Genomic DNA, 18217 nt, shown 5'->3' with positions numbered 1-18217 from the left:
ATACGAAACCAGCCTGTTCCTGTTGTCTGTGTGCCAAAGGAAGCTGTTTTTTTAGTTGATGAATAGGGTATGAAGTGTAAACTTCACAGTGAGACACATGCAATCCCCTTGTATGTTTTCAGGAGAAGGGGGATTGTGAGTTCCTGGTCAGCTTGCACCCAGATGTCAGCATAGAGGTTGAAATTTCTTTTTGAAGAATGGCATACACGCTTGCTCTTGATTGAAACTCAAGCAAGAGTTGCATCTTGCTGAAACTCTTCAGGTTATTTCCCTTCTCACTCCAAATTTAATTTTTAAAAATGCCTTTCCCCCAGCACAGGAAACCTGTGACTGCAGTAGCTGTGCCCAGGTACAGTGATGGCCGTGCATGGGACAGCTCAGCTCCAGTGCCAGTCCAACTGTGCTGGGGCAGAGCACTGCATCCTTTCCTGCACTGCCAAAACAGCTTCGCCTCCAGGGAACGTCTTTGATGCAAGGTTGTTTTCCCAGTGGCTATTCCAAAATCCAGTCTCTGATTCAAGCAGGGAAGTCTCTTAAGGGTTTGAAACAGATCCTCCAATCTGGCCAGCTTGACCCAGCCTTTCCCAACTTGTATGCCCATTCTGTCCACCAGTCTTTGCAGTTTAGCTTGGAAACTTGTCCAAGATCACACAAAGCTGAAGCAAAGCCAAAAACTGAATCTAAGTTTTTTGGGTCCAAGTAGAACATCTTGGTCCTGAAGCCTACCTCATTCCTGTGATTTTTCTCCTTGGTGGGAGGGAGGGATAGGAGGAAAAAATGAACAGATAATGGTTTTAATACACTGAATGTCTGCATGTTCTTTGTTGTGGGATATATGGTGTAGTGAATTTGGATCCATCTTTTTGCTAAGGTGAACCCATCTTTGAACTTAACCATTCTGTAGTCTTTAATATTATAACTCTTGTAAGAGGACAAAATAACCCTCTTGAAATATATTGTGCCTATTGTTTTTGAAGATGGGATGATCAAGATGACTATTGGTTCTGATCTGTACTGTTGCTGTAAATGGCTGATGGAAAAAAAGGAGTCGATACACTGATGCATCATTGTTAGCATCATAAAACCACCCCCTTAAAAACTTGTCATGCATTCCTTCCATCCAAAAGTATTGACTTCAGAATCTGTAGCCTAATACCATAGATGGGTCTCATTTATTGGCATCAAACAATGTATTTAGGGCAGGAACAAAGTGCCAGGAAGTTTATAGCATGCTATTGAGGGCCAGTACTCATATTTATTGCCATCTCAGATACATTAGCATGGTTTAGTACAAGGGAAAGAAAAAAGTCCTCTGAGTTAAAGGCAAGCTTTGTAATGCCCAGTCTTCCTCCTTATTCACATAAGCTGAAAATCCAAAATCTGTTCATCTGATGCAAGTAAGTAGCTGAAGGATCTGTGTATGAACAGGCAGTTAGAGGTGGTTAGTCAGCCTCACAGCTCATAGTCTTGCAGTCACGCCGTTGTGGAGGACCTTTGGGATCTCACGAGGTCCTGCTGGATTTTGCTTGAGGAGTGGCTTGCCAACGCACAGCTCACTGCAGCATAAACTCCTGAGATGGGTTATGTTTTGTTTTCTTTGGTCTTAATTAACTGAAATGCCCAACAATCAGTTGCAAGAAAACATGTGAAAGATCCGTCAGCTTCACCCATTCAAAAGATGAAGATATTTCCTAATCCAGTTATTCGGTGCTCTGGAAACATCTCCAAAAACTCTTGAAAGACAAGATTTGACGTTCTTAATTCAGACATTAAAAAAAGGACAAAAAAACCTCAACCCAACCCAAAGGGAATTTTTTAGGCATTCTTTATGGATCGTAAGAAAGAAGAACAGGCCAGAGCCCTTTCTTTTTCACCTTAAAGATCACCTTCAGGGAAGTGTGAAGTATTAAAAGTAACTAACCAAAAGCTTAAACTTAACCTATGGGCATATCAGTATCTTCAAACTGAAGTGTCATTCTTTGTGTTTCATGAGAGTGAAGTGGAAAATGGAGAAGAATTAATCCACCCATTCAGAGACAAACAGCCACTTGCAATACGGTTTCCAATGGCAGCATGCGAAGAGCACATCAGCGAGCCAGGGCCTGCAATGGGCATTGTAAGCAATATATTTTGCACTTTACTACTACTTCCTTTCTGTGAGGGCTCAAGTACAGAGAAAAAACATGGGGGTGGGTCAGGTGGAACTGAAGATCTGCTGAAGGCTTCTTCCAAGTCCTCACGTGATAAGGCATGGTGGCACTGTACAGACTCACCCCCTTGCCCACATGTGGTTCAGGGCTGTGTTTGTCTTTTCAACAGATTTATGAAGTCTGAGGGAGAGGTTGAATCCACAAAAGTTTAACATGACCTTATGCAAATTCTAGTTTAGTTTTGGTGTTAGCAGTTTAGGAGATGAATTGACTTTATAGAGAAGGAAGTAAAACAGAGATGGTTGCGTTTTAATATTTTGAGCTATTGTGAGAAAAACCCACAAGAAAATGTCACCTAAGGTAAGCATGCAGTGTAAGTGTTCAACCTGAGACACACCCCTGTGTGAGTATTAGTACTTTACAAAGGTCACTTCTGCTGTTTCTGCCAGCTTCTCTGGACTTCCTGAGGTTTCTAGTTGTCCCTACGTTTTGGACAGGACTTGTGTAGTTTTGACAGCATGCTCTAAAATTTTTCAAAAGCAATGGTAGTCTTCTCATTGATTGCAGTGGGCTCTGTGCCTTATTTGACCTCTGCACAGCACCATGCATGGGCTGCAGTGGGATAGTCTGCAGTGGCAAAATCAGTCTGGTCTAAAAAGTTGCTGCTCATCAATAGCTGGAGGTTACTACTGCTCTGAGCTGTAACTAACAGGGACCAATCTGTGACTCGTGTTGCAGGTATGTAGTAAATCAGGGCAGCATAGGTTCCACTTGATAAGCAAAAGCAGTAGCAAATGGCCAATGGTAAGAATTTTTAATCTGTCAATTATAGTTTTTTTGATTCAGTTAGATAGCTACTGCCCTTGTCAATAAATGAACATGAATTATGGTAACAAGAAAGCATGTATGTTCTTGTCATACCAGCATTCTGTTTAACTGTTAGATCTGCTGTTAACATTTGCATTATGGAACCCTCGGGTTTTTAGGGTGGGAAAGAATCATGTTGAAATTTCAGGTGGAAGAGGGCTCAGTATTTGAGCTATCTTATATCCACTTTAACGCTTTTAGTTTTTAGAGTGTGACTGATCAGCAGTAAGTATCTGAAACTGCTTTCATCTTCACCAAATGAGAAATAGTTCTCTCAAGTCAGTGAAGTTATACCAGCCTGATACTGCTGAAAATTATGTTAGAATGAGCTCCTGAAGTCCTTAATCTGGTATTTGGGGGGAGGAAGGAAGGAAGGAAGAATGAGAGATCAGGAAAAATGAGATGCAATCATGCCTTTTTAGTTTGACAGAAAGTTTTACACATTCTCTTACTACAAATGTTCTCAGTTGGGAGTGGGTTTATGCTGCATTCAGTGAGGTAATTCCTGCAAACAGAAGTGTGTGCATAAGTATTTTTCAGGATTGAGACCTATAAGGTATAGACTTCGCTTTCAGTTCTTCTCTTCCACTTATTACATAATATATTTTTAAATTATAGTAATTGTTCAAACCAAATCCTAAATGGGCAATCAACTTGTAGACTGTAGTACCTTAAAGGAGTAAATGACAAGCTTTGTAGAGTTGCTCTTCAAACCCCTTTTCAGTAGTGGTGAAAAATCCAATGTCAAAAGCTATTTTTTAGATTGGACTTTGGGTGTGACCCAAGCTAGTGAAAGCCAAGCAAGCAGAATGTCACTTAGTCTCCAACCAAGCAAGTGATGCTGGGTAAACAGCTTCTTCTGGCTCAGCTTACCTGCTTCTCCAGTGAAACTGGCTCTTTCGAGAGAGGCTCTCAAAACACCAGTATGCTGTTAAAACCTCAAAAGACTTCACTGATCTGTAGGCCTTCTGCTTACTCTTTACAGAAGGGCATATTTCCTGCCTTTTTACTTGCAGCCTGCCCCAGTCCAAAACTGAACAACCAGCTGTGGGGCAGCAAGTGGTTCCTAACAGGGTGAGAAAGCAGCAGGGCTGCCCCATTCTTCCCCAGGCAGTGGACAGGTGAGAAGACATGCTATGTGTGGGCATCCTCTCTGGGGACAGGTGGTCTGGACTGCTGGGCTGTGTTAGTATGTTTTCTCACTGGTTCTATATCCTCAAGTCATTGCTGCATGCTACATTGTTGAAGTCTTGCCTTTGCCCCCCCTGCTTTTACTTTTTTTTTTCTTCTTTTTTTAAATTAGCAATACCTTTTGCAATAGGGAAGTGTTAGTAAATTCTGTCCTAGCTCTCACGACATCAATCAGTGCAGTTTTCTGCTTTGTTGTGATGGTGGAGGAACGTAAATATTCTCAGATCCTTAGTTTACAGGGCTAGCAGCAAACTCTAACGTCATTACGGTGTCCGTTTTCAGGATACTTTTTCTCTGATGGGAAGGGTCACTTGAGGAGCTTCTTTTTCCTTGCTGGAGTTCCTTGTGCCTTGGTTGTGGTGGTACAGCCGTGTGCAGGACCAGTGAAGTGGTTCAAGGTAAATAACAAAAAAAGTGCTTTGGGGACAGGTATTTTTAACCTGGCTTATATCTACAGTAATATCAGCCCAATGAGACTGCAGTGAACTGCAGCCCAGGGGTGAGAATGAACGGCTGGAGAGAGGAAGGGGACAGAGAATAGAAACTTATTAAGCTGCTTCGTCACCAAGGAGAACATCATGGGAATGCTGCTGACTTCTGCTCTACCAGATGATGTGCTAGTCATGCAGAGCACATCTCATTGCTACAGCCACTCCACTGGTTATAAACCAGCTTCAGGCCTATTAGACCTGCCACCTATCCCAAATCGCAGCAATTTGGCCGAAGACATGTTTGACTGTTCTTTGCCTGCTCAAGGTGGCTGTTTTTTACACATAATAAATGAAACATTGGTAGCATTTTTTTTTTCAAAGGGAGATTTGGTTCAAGAATTCAAATCCCAGAGTCAGAATCCCAATTGCTGATTTTCTGTCTGGAACAAAGAAAGTGCACCTAACCCTGCTGGCTGAGGATACCCAGTTTTGAAACATGCTAGGGATGATTTTCCTGCTATTATTGGTTGAAAACTAGTGGAAACTATCACAGAGTTCAGGTTGTGTGTGTCCAGATCCAGCTAACTGGATCTTAAAAACCAAGCTGCAGGTCTGTTTGCTTATTGGTCAAAATACGTCTTTACACAATACTGTTTCTAATTACTAGTATGCAAACAGTGGTGTGAAGTGCCTATTTTGTGTCACTTACTCAGTTATAAACCTCATGCCTTCAGTTTTCCTTCATTTATGCTCCATGGTTATGTCTCGTTAACAAGTACCTGACAGACGAATGCACTCACTGGGTTGAATATATTGATATATATGTATAGTCAATGTCAGCTGGCATGCAGAACAACATAAGTAGGAATAATGTGAATGTATAAACAAATGGCCGCTGTTGGTTCGTGTTGACACGTCTATGACACTAATCCAGCAACTCATGCCAGAGGCAAGTGAAATATGTTTTGAACCACCAGAGGTGTTCCTTCTGGGATTGTTCATATGGTGTGATTTCTGTCTCTTTGACAGAAAAAAAATTCTACTGATCTATTAGCAACGGTATTGATATGTGAAGTGGTATAGGCGTAAAAAGTGTTACTTTTCCAAGATGCATTTTCTTGTTTTTTTCCAGTGTATTCTTGCTTATATGCTTGCTTAACTCAGAGAGAAGACCCTTTAATGTTACATTTTTATACATATATTTGAAATTGTAATCTGTAACAGACAAACAGCAAAGCTGACATTTTCCCTAGTGCAGATCACATCTGCTATTTGCAGGGAAACTTTCCTGGAAAATGGTGTTCCAATAATCAGAGGCCGATTTGCTAAACTGTGGAGTTGCATAAAAATAACTTCTGATTGCTTGGCTTTTCTTTGTAGCAATAGTGGAAAACACACAATGCATAGTAGAAGTTCCACAGGAATTGCTGGTATGATGTTGTGTATTGCTTTTGGCTGACAGTTAAATTTCTTCATAACAGCTTGTATGGGGCTGTGTTTTGGATTAGTGATAGAAATGTTGATAACATGGGGATGTCTTAGCTATTGCTGAGCAGTGGTTATAGTGCCAAGGCCTTTTCTGTTTCTCACCCCACCAGTGAGTAGGCTGGGGGTGCACAAGAAGTAGGGAGGGGACGAAGTTGGGACAGCTGACCCCAACTGACCAAAGGGATACCCCACACCATACGATGTCGTGCTCAGCAACAAAACTGGGGATGAGGGCATCAGTGAAGGTTGGCCAGGGTTGCTGTTGCTTGAGGATGGGCTGGGCGTCAGTTTGTTGGCAGTGAGCAATTGCTTTCTTTTGCATCCTTTGTTTTTCTTGTGTTGTGTTTTGTTTTTTTTTTTTCCCCTCTCTCCCATTCCACTGGTGAAGCGGTCAGTGAGCTGCTCAGTGATACTTAGATGCCCACTGAAGTTTATAGATAGAAAAATAATTTATCTACTTTTTCAAGCACATAGGAGAGGGCTAGGAACATTACAACCTATCAAGCAAAGTAATTGAATGTGAGCTTAATTTTGTATGTTAAGTATGTTAATGATCTTTATAAAAGCATATTTGTAGTAAACTCCTTACTTTTTAAATTAAAAAAGAAAAAAGAGAAAAGATAGAAAGGATTTGAGATTACTTTCAAGGACCTGCTCCAAAAATTGGTGATTAAAGAAGGATAAGCACAGTGCTTGTGGCTCTGCTGAATTCAAGTGACTGATGGATTCTCTTCACCAGAGGTGCAATTTTCCCCTGAAGAAATGCTTCTTAAAGACCAATGCTGGCTAGCTGGTATTTATGAGAGAGTCCAAAGGGAATTACAAGTAGGCTGTTAGGGTTATCATTTACTCAGTGGTTTCTGCTGATATTGTAGCACAGAGATCCCACAGCACTTCTTCTTAACATGTGATAAATTGCGTACCAGGTGAAGGTAAGAAAGGAGCGAGGGCAGCTGCTGTGATGACAGACTGCTGCTTTGCTACTCCTGCTATGAACCCGCTATTTCTCCACCAGCAGTCACCAGCACCTTAGCTGTGCCCAGAATTACTCTCCTTGGCCTGTGATAACACACCTGCATGTTTGTGAGAGCTTTAAGGAGATGCTGGGTACATAGCTATAAGCAGGACAGTTTTTCTTTTGTATGCCAGCGTGGCTGTGACAGTACATTTTACGGGTACATTTGCAAAACCCTTATTGTATACCAGCTCCTCATGCAACCCAAGTGACTTCCAGTAGCTGATACAGAATAAAATATCAGCTAGTGTCAAAAAGAGGTACGTCAGCCTGCGCCAGGGGAAAGGTGTGTTGTTTTGATCTCTCCTAGATCTGTGACTGGTGACAAGAGCCCGTCAATGGGGTTGTGGTGCTGTAAGAGTAATTTTTGTTGCACCTCTCTGTCTCTAATTCCTCTGTTTTTGGATTAAAAATAGATTATTTTCTCTTCGTAAAGCTATTCAGGTATCCTGCATATTTGACGTAGCTTCCTTAGTTATTCCTCTTGGGGAAAAAAAGCATAATTGGCAGAAAAATTAAAGAAAAAAGAGCAGGTGAAAGTATTGAATTAAAGAACTTCTAAGTGCTTGTTTTGCTTTGCCATTTTACTACAAATGTACTTTTAACTAAAGTCCACCCCTAAATCATGCAGAACGTTGTGTCAGCTGTGTATAAGATAAAATATCTGGTGGGATCTGAAACAGGTTTTAAGTTGGTTTTTGATTGACAGAAAAATCATGTGCTTTGTTTTTACCGTACCCTTTCAGGACTGCAAGACAGTTTAGTGCTAATGATTCAGCTGTTATCCAGCTAAAGTAAATAGGCTGATTAGGTTAAGTAAGGCCACAGTCAACATCAGTTAATGCAGTGTTGAATGTGTTGCCTGATTGATATTAAAAAGAAAAAAGGAAACGCAGTGTCTAGCACCTTCATTTAAAAAACCACAGTGTTCCCCACTCAAACAAATTCCCCAGAAAATCCAAATAAACAGAAGTTCCTAAGAAAATCACTGTTAAGGTACTAATTATTACTAATGTCTCCTTTAAACTTGTTGTTGAGGTTTAAGGCTGCCTATCAAACTAAGCACCACAGCAACCTCTTGCTAAGAACCTCATGGGCTGAGGCAAGGACAGGGAGGGTTCACTCACCACTTCTAGTCACAGGCAAGAAACAAGACTTGACTTGGGAAAACACCAAAACCTCCCCCAATTTAATTTTTTAACAATCAAACACAAAGCAAGACAATGCAAAAGAGAACTACATCTTCGAAGGCACCTCTCCCCCACCCCTCCCTTCTTCCCAGGCCCAAAGGCTTTGTTCCCCATTTCTCTATCTTCTCCCCCGTGGTGGCACAGGGGACAGGGAATGGGGGTTGCGGTCAGTCCATCACGTGTTGTCTCTGCTGCTCCTTCCTCCTCGGGGGAGGGCTCCTCACAGTCTTCCCTGCTCCAGTGTGGGGTCACTCTCATGGGAAGGTCCATCACAAACTGCTCCAATGTGAGTCCTTCACACAGGTCACAGTTCTCCACTAACTGCTGCAGTGTGTCTCTCTTCAACAAAATTCCCAGCCGCCTTCAGGCACAGCCACTTCTTCCGGTGTGGAGTCCTCCATGGCTACATCTCCATGAGCTGCAGGCGAGTTCTGCTCTCCATGGGCTGCACAGTGACAACGTGTGTCACCATGATCTTCACCATGGGCTGCAGGGGAATGAATCTCTGCTCTGTCACCTCCTCCCTCTGCTTTCTCTTCACTGACTTTTGTGTCTGCGTAGTTGTCTCTCTCACATCCTGCTCCTCTCTCCACCTCAGGTTCTTTCACTAACTCCTATATATTCTCTATATATAGAGTAATATATAAAAAAATGTTTGTCTATTATTATTAGAGAGCCTTTGTTTTCCTAATTTCATCAATCACACTCTTTAAGATGAGACTCCAAGTCTTCCCATTAATGTTTGGATACTCAGGACTATTGTGGTTTTGATAGTCCTTATTGCTGCGTCTTTGGCTCCTCTTCAATGAGCAGATGTTGACCATGGATGAAAATGCTGAATTTACAGCTTACCTCTTTATTATTTCTTTCTGCTGGCAGCTTCTTGCAATTCTACTTTGAAAAGGAAATGAGCCATTTCAAGCTTTTACTGTCTTTGGTTCATACAGGTTGCTCTTTTTTGCTACTCCTGTTTGAGTCATAACAAGGAATGTGCCATGTCATGGGGCTCGAAACTAGTTACCTGTTGTGTTCAGTTGACTTGCAATCAGATTGGAGCAGCAGCTGGAAGAGCGATGCGGATATTAGCTTGGCCTGGAAACCCATCCCAGGTTTTGGAATTGAGACTCTGGGGTTGTTTTCTAAGTCATATGATGACTAGATGTGTCACCTGAGCCTACCTGCATGATCTTGGTGGGGCTTTATTTTCAATATCGCAGAGTGCTATGGAGCAGGGGAGCTTAGGCACGGTTTCTGCAACAGCTGTGGGCTACAGCACAGGGCCTGTTTGGGCAGGGCTGGTCGGAGGAGGAGTGGGAGTTGCTGGAATTGCAGCCCCTGGCATTGCTGCAATGGCCTTGGCACCCCAAGGAGGGCACTGAAATTGAGGAGCGATGGCAAAGGTCAGCAGACTCTCAGCGTCAGCAAAGCCTGGGCAAAAGCTCAGCCCTTCATTCATTACTGAGCAACCAGAGTGACAATGCAGCCTTTTTCCGTGGGGAATTTGTGGCCCCGTCCACTGTCCATTGTATTGATTTCAATGAATCTTAAGCACATACTCAGAATCAAGCACTTCTTTGCCTGGTGCCCTCAGGAGAGTTTCCTCAACTGGGGCCAAACATGTACTTTGTATGGGGCATCTTCTGAACCAGAAGGTCAATTAAAGCTTCTGAGGGACTCTGAAGGGATATTTTTAATTGTTAAAAAGTCTTGTTTTGTTTTCAGGCTCTGCAAAATAATCTGAATGTGTGTTTGTACAAATGCACAAGGGGAAAGCTGGCAATGGAAGAAGGTTGCTATTCATTGTGGTTCAGGTCCTGCGACTGCAGGCTCAGACGGATTTTGCCATTGATTTCAGTGGGCGCAGGGGCAACCCGTCTAGCTGTTCTGAATGAATAATTTTCTTTCCCCACATAAAGACAAAAGTAGCTGATACAAAATTGAGTCGTTTTTTGCTGATGTGGTATAAAACTTGTAAAGTTATTGTGTGTTTGCTTAACAGTTATAACTGCAGAGTGGAGGATAATTTCCATCCTTCTAATGGAAATCCTAACACAGAGTGGGGCACAAGTGGGACACACCTAAATGCCAGATCACAGAAGCGTTCCTGAGTCTGGTTGGTATTGTAATCTTCAGGTTAGGTGTATTCCACAGCAAACTGTCGTGTTTCATTAGTTAGTGTCTGGGCATGGGAATTATCTACTTCTGGGCTACTTCATCTCAAAACCCCATCTTTGGTGTTAATTCATCTGAGCTTAAACTATGTTTTTTTCTAGTTTATCTTTGTTTGTTAGCTGTTTTTTTTTAAGATGATCTGATGTAAAGTTGTTTTCAAAAAGATGAAGTGAAGAAACAGCACTATATCCTCTCTTTGGCAAGGCAGGAGCAGGGGCTGCAGCAAGAAAGGACAACTCCCCTCACCCTCCCCTGTCCTGGCAGGTTTCTAGGCTGGTGCTCTGTAAGTCTGTGTGTTAAACCTAAGGGTATTAATGATTGTGTGCAGGCTTGAAAACTCAGATGCTCTTTCTCTCCTTTGTTGCAGGAGGAAGCGTTTTCTGCTGCAGCATTGAGAAAGAGCAGGCTGGCATGGAGAAAGAGGTAAGTGAAGAAAAACCCTGTTTTAAAACAGAAAAATGAAAGGGGCTATTCCTAGCATTGCTATTTCATAATATTATTTGTAGTGTGATGGGAGGGAAGTCAGAAGACGCGTAGGCTCCTTTATATCATTGACAAGTCAAGGAGATGATTAACGAGAGTACCGGACAATGTAAGGGTAGGAGAAGGCCCACAGAAGTTAAACAAAAGTGCCTTCAGAATTTGGAGAATTCCCATGATCCATAGTAGGACCTCATTGTGCTTGTCTACTGTTTCTATTTTTGATTAGATTTATAAACACAGCACCACATATTTTCATGTGGCTCGTAGCCTCGGGGCAGAAGGAGATTGACTGTGCTGAAACTGTGAGGCTTGTGAATTTCGGGCAAGGGATGGAGTGAAATAAGTAGTGTAATTGTTTTTGTGGAGTGACCGTGGGACCTCCTCTGTTCTGAATTACACATGGTTCAACCCTTTGACCTAACCAACCTCGGCAATGCCTGGTAGATCTCCTAAAGCTGTGCTGAAAGGTCCTATCAGTGACATGTTGGAACATTATCTGTCAAGTGAGATGTGTGCCAACAACCATATTAAACTACATTAATTACTAGTGAGGCCATGTTTGTGACAATCTCAACTTAATTTAACCCATCATCATGTTAGTTATTGTTTAAACAGGAAGTACAAATGGGGACAATTTATGAAATCAAAATGCAGCAACAATGTTTTCTTTAATGAATTGTATGTTTTACTTTATTTCCCTTCTATTTTTTTTTTCCCCTCAGCATTTTTGTTCTTGTCATCAAGATCACTGTAGCTTGAGTTTTTTGAGGACTTTTCTATATTAAGAGCAAGCAGGAAAAAGAGTATTACTTAGTAACTAAACTAATATGCCAGTGAAATTGGTGTTTCTTTCAGTGCAATTGTAAATGATACCGCAGTTGACTGAAAGTGCCATGATTGTTTTCTGGCAAGAAGCAAACATGTTAAGGTAGTTTATGTAAGGCTGAAAGATCACATGTGGGTTATTTGCTTGATGTTTACCTTCACTGGTTTATGCTCCAGCTAGTGCGTCTCTGCATGGCAGTGCTTGCACACCTCTGGATCAGGAGTGAAGCATGCATTTCTCTTTAATTCTCAGAGAACAAATTCTCAGAGAACAATTTTCTCATAGGCCTGACCCTGTAGGATAGCAAAGCATACAGTGAGTCCTCAAAAGACAGCCCAGTATGTAGAAATTCAGAAGGTTTCTTTGGACATGATTGTTCACCGAAACAGTTTTGAATTTTACAGGGGAAGTGGAAAAAAACTCTCACACGTGCTCCTGCACGGGCAGTGTACACAGTCAGTCATGCCCAGCTGTGCCCAGTGTTGTATTAGACTGGACGGATAGGGTTATGTCTTCCACCTACACACTGAGCTCTTCTTTTCCCACAAGGCTTTTCCTTTAGCCTCATTCTCCACCTAGAACAGGATTAAACGAAGTGGGTATTTATTTATTTATTTTTAATTGCTGCCGAGTCAGCTAAAAAATACATTTGACCCTCCTAAGTGTCATTCTCATTAGCAATGAAGAGTTTGCTCTCTGCAAAATCTAACATGGAGTGCTTGAAGCAGTCAGGTGCAAATTACAAGCTGTTTCTCTTTGGCTGCCATCCCTTAAGTAGACAAAAGTAATAGGCTAGGAGAAGGGAAAAGGTTCCAGCTCCAGCTGCATAAAGGAAAGCCTTAACAGGGACTTAGGAGCTGGTTGCAAGATTTAAATGCTGTAAATACCAACTAACACATTTGTGTGTGCATGTCCACGGAGGAATATGTTTTTAGTAGGGCTCCATCCTTGTTTATGAGAGAGAGGAACGTTCTTTGAAAACTGTGCTTTGCTTTATGTTGAAAGGCTAATGCTCTTGCTGAAGTGAATGAGAATGGAAGCCAACATACCTGTTCCTGTTTACCATCATTACACTCCTTAGAGCATTTCAGGCATTATTAGGTTCTTGGAGCCTGACCAGATTGACAATATTTCCAGCTACTTCTCTTTTGGCTGTATTCAAACAAGGCCCCAAAGGAAAAAAAAAACCAAAACAAAACAACCAACCCACAGACAAAACCATGGATGAATCTGCTGAGCTAGTTTGCTGATGTTAGAAACAGTTGTTCATATTAGAAACACCTAATTTAATTTCATGAAAGAGACATAACATGCCAGTACGTGTATGAATCTAAGGTATGCATTTCCTAAAAGGAACTAAAACTCTGTCATTCCAAAGTTGCTCTTCTTTTTGACTTCCAGCTTGCGTGGGGACTGCTGTCTGGAAGCAGTAACTTTAACTTTAACTCTAAGGCTGCTGATGAGGTCTGTCTGTGTGATCTTCGTAAGCAGATAAGGGTAGGGAGACAGCTCAGAGCAGAGCTTGTTTACAGCAGGACAGAAGAAAACAGCTAGACATAAATGAGGGCTGACGGTTTCATGAAGCACAATTGGTTGATCACAGATTCAATATGACTGCCCTGAACTGAGCGATGATCCGTACAGTATGCAAAATTCACTTTCTTGCTGGTCTGTGCCCACCAGCCTTCCAGCAGCTTTCCCAGAGCCCCTCAGAGGTGGCTTTGAGTGGAACCAGAGCTGAATGCAGCGTTGTTGTACCCAATTCCTTTTGACAACAATCACATTCTTTTAAAAACTTCATAGGTTTTAGTTGTCACTGGTTATAAATGAGGGTTTTTTCCCTCACCATTGCTGCTGTTGCTGCTGCTGTTGCAGTGCTCGCTGCTCTCCTGCAGATCCGACCGAATACGGTGGGTTCTGGTACTCCTGGTTTTCCTTTGTTTCAGCCGGTATCGGAAAGCGGGCGGTGCGTTTTAATGACGATGGCATGCAAAAAGGCATTTAAAGGTTTAGGTCGCTTTTTGAATAGTATGGTGATTAGTCTGCACTGTGCTCAGACACTTCTGACTCCCCTTGTCTTTGCCATAATGTAGCACACTCAAGGTAAAAAAGCATTTAAAAAAAAAAATTAAAAGGCAAGACTTTTTGTTTTCCAACAGCTGTGAAGCTTTGAGGTAGGATGAACTGCTAGCAGCAGCAGCATCACCCTTTAAATTTGACTTTGCAAGCAAAGGACATCCCCTTTCGATGTGCTGGTTGTGGATGGACAGGTCTGACGTGTATTGTTTGGGGATGCAAGTTGGACCACCTCCACCGCAGCTTGGCCTCAAGCTGTGTCAGTTGGCTTTTTTTGGTAGGAATGCTCTTTTTATGTTTATTTTTGGATAGCGTTCTGTAATTAGAACGGTGGATTTCTGTAGGGGCGTGTGCTCACCTACAGTCATCTAGGTATGCTCACACAACTGGACTTCGCCTGCAAATATGGCAAATGGTCACTGAAAGAGTTTTATTTAATTTGCCATTGGAAACCCAAGCTTTGCAGGTGCATGTGAACTGATTAAAGAGCAATTGCTTTAGACATAAATTTGCATAAATACTTAAATTAACGAGTACTGAGTAATGATAAAATTAATATAAAATGCCACTGGATAATTTCCTGCCTATTCTCTGATGAGAAGGCAAAGTATTATAAAGGTAGGGGGGCTGGGGAAGGAAACCTAAAAAGGAGGAGGGAGGGAGAGTGTAATTTACACTACTTAAAGGTGCTCATGTATAAAAAAGAGAAGGATGAGGAAATTGGCCGGAGACAGGTATGAAAGGAAAATGTCTTCTAATTTCCTCTGAAGTACCGTGTCAAGAACATGTGTTGATTACACAAAGGCCACTGCTGAAGTACCCCGTTATTCTGTTATGTTGAGAAGTAAACCTGTAAGAACTCCTCTCTGCTGTTGAAAATCAGGTGTTGCTTTCATTCTAAAAATAAGAATTCATGAAAAGCACCTTTTCAAAATCTGATCAAATTAAGGGACAAGGGCATTATTTCTTTTGAAGTTTTTTGTGAGTAATTAAGTGCCTCAAGCCTGCACATCAGCTATTTAAAAGTACTAATATATGTTTGAGAGAGTGAAGTGCCAAAGAATGCAGTCCATTGTGTCCCTGAAAAAACAGCACTTGGCGCTATCTATACTGTCTGCTTTAAAACAAGAACAAAATCCAAACACACACACACACTCCAAAACATCAAAACCCACTGTACATCTTTATTAGGTAAGGGGGAGAAGGAACACTTTTTATTCTCCCTGCGGTGAAAGGGGTTTTTATGTTTTATGGACTACAACCATTGAAAGGTGACTATGGCCAATATAGCCTGCAATTGTTTTTGCTAGGGAAGTCTGACATGCAGAAGGAATACATGAAGTGGAATGCAGATCATCTTAATTCCATCAAAGTTATGGATGTATACAGGTTTACACCAGTTAAAAATTTGTCCCAGAATTTTTGTCTAGATGTTGTTTTCTTTAGCTGTTAACGTAAAGTTTAAGGGTTTATGTGGGGATTATATGCAGCATAATAAGAATAATAATCACGCAGCGATGTTGCAAATACTGCTGGAATCTCTAAAATGGACTCAATTAAAATTTTATGGTATGCAGGAATGCAGCCATACCTTACTATTGCAAAAGGGACATAATTCTAAAGATACTATCTGGGCTAATATATAATTGTGTAAGATTTTTCAGTTAGGAAAAAATCAGCAGCAGTAGGGTGAATTTCTGAACCTATTGAACTCCTGTCAAAATTATCACTGACTTCAGTTGTGCTGCATGTGGCTTGTAGGAATTAATTCTGTTATGGTATTTATTTACTGCAGTTTCTGGAATGTGCCTAGTCATTTTTACACATATTTGCTTTCTAGTAGGACAGTAGTGTTAATTTAGAGGAAGGCTACTGTTTTTAGACTGACATATACGTGTGTGTGCATATATACACATGTGAAGATATTAATATATGTATTAATCTGTCAGTGCTATGGTTCAGTTATTTTTGACAGATTTATTGATCGTGTCTGCTTCAAGTGTTGGTTTTTTTACTGGAAATTGACACCTGCAATCAAATGGAAAAGATGGATGCTGTAAAAACTGCAATTTTTCAATGATTCTTGTAATTAATCCTTTTGTATTGACAGTTTCCAGGAGCTATGTTGCCAGGAGTGGTCTTTATCACTGGACAATTAAGCAACTGGCTTGAAAAAATAATGCTATATTTGGAAACTGCCACGTGACATTCGAAAATAAATGGGTCTGAACTGTTTTCTTACTTGGGTTTTGGCCTTGATTAATAATCCCAGATGTGCTTTCTTTTAGGCAATTTCTGCCTGCTTTAACTGTTAGTGTCTATTATAGGAGTCGTAGCCACGCACGTGCCCACATGTGACTCTCGTGCTACACTGCTCAAGGTGTTATACAAAGATGGAGTTTAGTATTTGGGTCTTCCTGATGGTAGTAATGTGACTGAGGTTTTTTTTGAGCCTTACTTCCCCATGTGGAACATGTCAGAGTTTAGGTCCTCCAAAATCTACTGATATTTGTCTTCGCTGTAACTGTTGCTGACGTCTCTCTAATATTAAATGAGCTTTTCGTCATTGTAATGAGTCCCACTTCCCCTCTCCCCTGGACTGTCTCTTTTGTGACATCTCATTGTAAATTGTTTTTGGAGTTATTTTTATTTTATTGCTTTGTACAAAAGGGTAGAGCTCATTCATTTTTAGCTGCTCTGTGATGAACAAATGCACTGGTTATGTAAGTGGACCTAGAAAATAAGAGAACAGGGGATGTCAGGGAAGTGTGTCTATAAATATGCTGCATAACCAAACTTTTCTAAATGAAGCGCTGCTGTTCTGCAAGTGAAATAGAGCAGTTGCTGCCGAATGTGTACTGTAAAGACAAGGCTTATAATGTTCTCAATTTGTTGAGGTTTCTTTGCATTAATTAAAATTGGGAAAAAACAAAGTATTTTAATGTGACCTTCATTTGGCATTTGTTTTAACTTTTCTTCTCCTATTTTATTTAATTCTTCCACTTCTGTTGTTCAATTAGTGTTTGACCCCTTTAGCAGAGATGTAAATTAAATGACATTTCAATACCATCCCATATTTAAAATACTGTGTTAGTTGTGGATCATAAAGGATGATCTTCGTTCTTTAGCTAATTTATTCATTTAACAATTTCCCTCCAGAAGTTCCAGCAGAAGGCTCTGAAGCAAACTAAGCAGAAGAAATCCAAGTCGGCTGAATTTCTGATGGGTGAGCCTTGCTTGATGAGTTATTGCTCATAATTTGTGTAAGGATTAATTAACTAATTACAGACAAATGGCTGTGGGCGAAATTTTGCTCTTGCTTGTCAGGGTGCAATTTGTAATTATTTTAATCATTTATTCTTTTTTTCTTTTTTTTTTTTTTTTTTTTTTAGAGTTAATTTTAACCTAGTTCTGTTTTGGCGACATTTGAGGACGATACACTTGAGTCTTTCAGCAAAGGAATTACTAGAAGGAATTTTCTGCTTGTCATTGAAATACACTTTGCTATAATGTGCTCTTCTGACCTCCTTGTTTTCTGCAGTAAAAGAAGAGAGAGCAGCAACAGAAGGCATTGAAAATCCAGCTTTTAACATCAGTAGCACAGATCTTTCAGCAGATCAGCCTTTAGAAGAGAAAGTTATTCGACATGACAAGTCAGATAGCACCCTTGCAGCTCACCAACAAAAACTCAGGCTGCAAGCCCATGCTCAACCAAGAGGTGAGACATCAAACCCGATTAACCTCAAACGCAGCGACAGCGGTTGTGTTCCCCATCCAACCTGCGTGCTCCTTGGCCCACACTGGGCGTTCCCGTCCTGACACGTCCCAACAGGCGCCCCTGGAAACCTTGAATGCGAAACCCAAAATGCTGCCAAAAATACTGGCTGTCTAAATATTTAGACACCAGGGCTGTGTTTCCATGCTGAAGCGACTCCCCGTATAGGGGGGTGCAGGTTGGGTGGTGCTCCCTGCCAGTGGGGATGGGGGGAGCGCAGGGAGCGGGCGCTCGTCGCAGCGCTTCCCCCTCATTTGTGTCAGCTTGGCTTTTGGAGGCAGTGCAGCCAGTCCGAGCGCACAGATGTTGCTCTCCCTCGCTGGCTCCCGAGCATTGAGTAGTTTTAAACAGCTTACAGATCCATGATTGATTGTTGTCTTTAGGTCCCCCATATGCCCTCAGTCAATCAGCATCTTGCCTCTGCTTCATCTTTTGTTATTTATTTTTTTTTTGTTCAGCCAGTGTAGCTCAGATACTTGGAATGGAGAGTCCTGTTTGCTCTGCTTGTCCAGGAGGAGTGATCCTGGCTTTTAAGCTCAGCTTTGCTGCAGTA

General features: G+C 41.4%; 1 protein-coding gene across 1 annotated transcript in view; it reads left to right on the top strand.

Moving 5' to 3' along the window:
* Positions 1 to 10915: 10915 nt before the first annotated feature.
* OFCC1 (orofacial cleft 1 candidate 1) overlaps positions 10916 to 18217 on the top strand; it is a gene marked incomplete at its 3' end in the record, with an annotated part of 29087 nt that continues 21785 nt past the window's right edge. Inside the window, exons 1-3 of the mRNA XM_010086934.1 lie at positions 10916 to 10927; positions 17049 to 17115; positions 17431 to 17607. Coding sequence (XP_010085236.1) covers positions 10916 to 10927; positions 17049 to 17115; positions 17431 to 17607 — 256 coding nt within the window. The remainder of the gene's footprint in view (positions 10928 to 17048; positions 17116 to 17430; positions 17608 to 18217) is intronic.

The sequence above is a fragment of the Pterocles gutturalis genome, unplaced genomic scaffold, assembly GCF_000699245.1.
Source record: "Pterocles gutturalis isolate BGI_N339 unplaced genomic scaffold, ASM69924v1 scaffold24641, whole genome shotgun sequence".
Lineage (NCBI taxonomy): Eukaryota > Metazoa > Chordata > Aves > Pterocliformes > Pteroclidae > Pterocles > Pterocles gutturalis.
The sequence above is the reverse complement of the archived record's forward strand: the minus strand, read 5'-3'. Positions and strand labels throughout refer to the sequence as shown.